Source organism: Frankliniella occidentalis, unplaced genomic scaffold (genome assembly GCF_000697945.3).
Source record: "Frankliniella occidentalis isolate FOCC.00 unplaced genomic scaffold, Focc_3.1 Scaffold27, whole genome shotgun sequence".
In the NCBI taxonomy this organism is placed as follows: Eukaryota; Metazoa; Arthropoda; class Insecta; order Thysanoptera; family Thripidae; genus Frankliniella; species Frankliniella occidentalis.
Genome location: NW_026267157.1, coordinates 2,378,561 through 2,383,340, shown reverse-complemented (window position 1 = coordinate 2,383,340; position 4,780 = coordinate 2,378,561). Strand labels below are relative to the sequence as shown.

At 50.6% G+C, this 4,780-nt stretch overlaps 1 protein-coding gene across 1 annotated transcript in view; it reads left to right on the top strand.

Annotated features, from left to right (window-relative positions):
- LOC113209346 (GTPase-activating Rap/Ran-GAP domain-like protein 3) overlaps positions 1-4,780 on the top strand; it is a 68,603-nt gene that overhangs the window by 6,107 nt on the left and 57,716 nt on the right. The window contains exon 3 of the mRNA XM_052265468.1: positions 3,934-4,011. Coding sequence (XP_052121428.1) covers positions 3,934-4,011 — 78 coding nt within the window. The remainder of the gene's footprint in view (positions 1-3,933; positions 4,012-4,780) is intronic.

Genomic DNA, 4,780 nt, shown 5'->3' with positions numbered 1-4,780 from the left:
CCCCCCCGCCTGCCAGGCCGTGCCACCGACTCGAGCACCCTCGGGCCGGCCGCAGCCACTGGAGGCCTCACACGGACGGGCGGGGGCCGGGGCGTGCCCCTCCTCGGCGACGAGAGGGTCAGGGGTTCGAGTACAGGGTCCGATGGGAATTTCACTTTCCCGCGGCCCGCTACTCTGTCGGCGTGCGCGCTGAAACGCACTGTAAAAAAATCATCTCATATTACTGGAAGGGTAACGGACATTCCGTCATAGTAAACTTCATAAAAGAGGTACGAAAGAACGGTTTGAGTTGGACTCTGAAACTAAATTTAGGGTACGGACGCGTCCGGATAATGATTACCGCTTATATCCGTTGATCATGTGATATGGTTGCTCCGCACCCCAGAAATCGAGGGGGGCACCACATCGATTCAGGATGTACACAGGGTTACGTGATTACAGGGATTACACGGAACAACAGTTTTGCTTCGACTTTAAAACTAAATTTAGGGACGGACACGTCCAGGAAATAATTGCCGCTGTTCTCCGTTGATTTTCCGTTGTTTTTTTCACACAGTGCGGGCGCCATCGTCTTATTCTTTTGATAGAGTAGAAGGAGTTTTCGCGTTTCTTTTAACATGGGAAAAAGATTACGGAATTACTCGTGGTAGTGCAAGAACACATCGCATTCCGAAAAGGGAAAAAAAAATAACGAGATTTTTTTTGAAGTAATCAATATTGTAGAGTTGCACGAGTTACAAGTATGTTCTCGCAAGTTTGCAAGAAAGTCCACTTAAACTAAGACATCGTGTTCCGTCAAACGTTAAATTTCGCAAAACACTCAAAACAACTAGATGAATGCAAGGCAAGACGGTTAAAACTCTAAAAGGTCACTAGAAATGACTCGAAATTCTCCGCACGCGACAGCACATTTTTTTCCCCGCTTAAATCTTTTAAGCCGCTCAGTCTGGCTGTGTGCAAATAATGAATGGCGGTCTGAATGATAAGCGATCCGAGGAATTCGCGGTACGGCGAGAGAGGGGGTTGAACAACCGGGGCTTAAGTGCTGCTCGCCCTCTACCACCCGCTCCCGCTACCTGCTGCAAAGCCCCCGCACACCACCCACTCCCCCTCCCATATTTTCCCAGCAGCAGCCCGAGTGTGGCCGCGTATGGAGGGCCTTTGGCTACTCGGGCATACCACGCCCTAGCAGGTATTCGGAATGCTCTCCCCTCCGCCGCCGGTACATGCGGGGCGGGGCCAGCCGGCCAGCCAAGCAGCCAGCCTAGCAGGCGCCCACCCTTTTGTCCCCCACCAACCATTTGATGCCCTCTTTATTGTCCTACCTGTAGATGTAATTGGATCACACACACACACCACACACACACGCGCGCGCGCACACACACACAAACACACACACACACACACACACACTCTCTTCCACGAGGACTCCCACGTCCGCACACTTTCTCCCCCACCCTCGCACCCACACATAGTGACATAGTGAGGGAGAGAGAAAGAGAGAAGACGAGCAATCGCTCGCTTACGCTGCACAGTTTCGAAGAGTCTCGTCACATCGAAGGGGTAGGATCTGGTAGAGATTGGCCGAAGGAATACCCCGGCGCGGAACCTGCGGGAATGTGAGGCTTTGCTCGGGATCCGGGCTGAAAATGGAATAGGGGCGCGGGCCCGTGTTTGGCCACTCGTGGAGGCCGACTAGGCGGCTGAGGACAGCCGCAGTTGTCACTCAAAATGCCAAAGTTGCAAGCAGGGAAAATTTTCTGTAAATATTTCTATGGTTAAAAAAAAGGAGAGATAAAGTAGTGAGTTTGAATTGGCTAATGTGTCGACTGTGGTTTTTTTTATTTGCTTCTTGGAGTTTGTGTTTGTGAAATGTCGCAGATTTCAAGTTTGTTTGGCTTCGCGTGCGCTAAAGCGCCAAACGCCCGCCTGCTGACCTGGGGTGTGCGTATGTTATTAGCAGTGGACAAAGGCGGAACGAAAAAGAATGGTGTTGCCGTTAATTATCGGGGATATCGGGGCTCAGGAACGTAGTCGCCTTTCAAGGATGTTCAAATTTTCGTTGAACTATAAAAAAAGGATAATTTTTCTTTCAATCGTGCCCCTTTCACCGCCTTCTCAAATAAAAAGAAACATGATTCTGTGGCAATTTTGTGACTCAGAGGCCCTCCGCACGTGTTCAACTGACGTTTGCAGCGAGTCAAAGTTCGAGCATCTCGCTAGATGCGTCTATGTGTCTCGGCGTTTATCGGCTCATAGTAGCCTATAAACGTACGCGAAGCGTTTTATGCCACATTGAACAATGTGGACTTGACAGATTTTTTTCATGTGCTCCGAGATTAGACAGTCGTCCTGTCGGATCACTTTTCGCGGAAGAGTCGGCACCCTCACGCACGCGCGGGCGGCCTGGGGCGGAGGAGCTTGGGTCGGCTTTTATTACGCTTTGTTTCAGTTATTCTGCTTATTTTCTTGTTAGCGAATGACGCAAGAACGCGAGGGGCTCAAAGCCACGAGCAGGGCACGACTCGACAGATGCGAAAACTCGAGTGCGGACGGGATGACCACAGTAGGGGGATAGAGAGAGAGAGAGAGAGAGAGAGAGAGAGAGAGAGAGAGAGAAGGGGGAGGGGGTGCTGTCTGGACTGCGCCGGCGTTCACGAGAAGGTTGGAACAAATTTACGGACACCCCTGCCAAAACCAAAACAAAACAAAACCTGGGATTGTCACCAACAAAGTAGCGCCCCAGCAGGCCAAAAAAAAAAAAAGACAAAAAAAAAAATCAACAACGGGGGGGACACTTCTCTTTTTCCCGTACGTTTTGTTTTCGTCTCCCAATTATACAAAAACTCGGAGTTACCGACCGTGGCCCGGGTGGTCTCTATACACAGTATCGTGAATTGGCTCGGCTGGAGTGCCCCCCCCCCCACCTCCATCCCCCTGTCCGCCATGCTACCTCTTCCATACCCTCACCATGAACCTATACCTCAAAGAGCTCCAGGCTGCTCGCAAACAAATTGATATCTGCGCCCAGCTGCACGCTGCAGGACTGTAAGTCATGTTTTAAGCTAGCAATCAATTATTTTTTTTTCAATCTCCATCAGCAACGGACGGAGTCACCTTACCGAGTTCCCTTCATCTTTCGCCCCTCCGAGAAAAAGGCGGCCACTTACCTTCTTTTTACTTCACTTTGACGTTTTACGCTCCAGGTCAGGCCCCAGACTCGCGTAGTAACGGCACCCCGTCCTGTCCTAGTGGGCGCATTTGAAGGCCTGCTCGCCGAAGCCGAGCCGTTTCCTCATTACCACGGTGTATTTGCTAACGGCGAGAGAGATGCGAAGAGGGAGGGAGGGAGAGAGACGGAGGGGGTGCGAGGAGGCGTGAGTCGGGCGTGAGGCTAGTGTGTGTGTCTCTTTTCCGGTGCGCCCTCACGCCTCGTAGGGGTGCCGGCACTGCCCTGAGAGGTCCTGGAACTGGAGCCCCTACTCCTGGAGCCACGCCTGGAGCTCGCGCCTGAGGGAGGCCACCGCCGCCGCCGGCCCCTGGAGGTGCCCCTTTGGGCGATGATGTTTATTCCAGCAGTAGTGCTTTTTGGCTGGATGGTGCGATGGCGTATTCATGTCTCCCAGCGACTGGCTTCAGACCGACGCACACGCGCATGCGGACGCCGGAGAACAGAAAAGAGAAACGGGCTGTAAAAAAGGGCGTTTAGGAATTTGTTCTGGAGGTTTTTTTAAAAAAATTACGTACTCAGACGTATTTTTGAAGCTTTAACCAAACTTTAAGAGATACACAAATACTGCAGTTTAATTTTTTATTATACTTTTTTCATTAACATGTTTGATTTTCTCTCCTCGATCAAGGAGTATCCACGTTTTATTTTTGTCCTTATTGTTTACTCCCGTTCACCGTGTTTTGTTGTTCGCGCTCGCCCAGGCTGATCCGGCGAGCGCTTCAGGCACAGTCCCCCGGACACCAGCAGGAGCCCCCCGCCATCCACGAGGAGGACGGCGAGTGAGTTGCGCGTGTGGTATGAGAAAGAGACGTGTTTGGGGTTGTGGTGTTGTTATTGGCTAGACACTACTAATTTACCCCTTGGATTAATTATGATAGTTTTTGTGTGTGTGTGCGTGGCTTTTCTGGGTGATCAAGTTGTAACGGGTGTGTTTGGCATCCCGTGTGTTCGATGCCTACCCGTATCAGAAAGAGACCCACTTAATTCTTCCTGTGTACCCTCCCCTTGGTAGACACCACAGTGTAGATGTTATGCGTGTGTGTTCGTGCAAACCCCTGACATGTATTTTCTGTGATTAGACTGAGTTTTTGGTGTTTTTCTTCTGTTTACATTTGTGTTTTCATCAGCTTCAACACTAATCCCAAAACATTGTTTTTATTGCGGTTTGCAGTCTTTGAAAAATTCCAGTAAATATGTTTTACAAAATTGTCTTTAGAGTGTGTGAGTGTCGCACGTATAAAATATGTTCAAAACTGACAAAGACATTTTTACAACGTCTCCCTGCGTATGCCAACTAGAGTGGAGTGTAGGAATTCCCCTCTGCAATTTCCTAGCCACCCCCTGCCTTATTATTTACAGCGGTATGTTCCCGTTGTGGTTGTTCTTTGATGATTATGTTGTTTCTCTCCTGCTTCGCCCAAACTCAACTTGAAAAGCGAGCAGGTAAATTTATTGTTCCCACCGCAGGGTGACGCGCGTGTGCTGGCAAATGTGCCGCGCACGCCTCGCCCAGCCACGACCCGGCGGCGCCCCACCGCGCCCCACCCC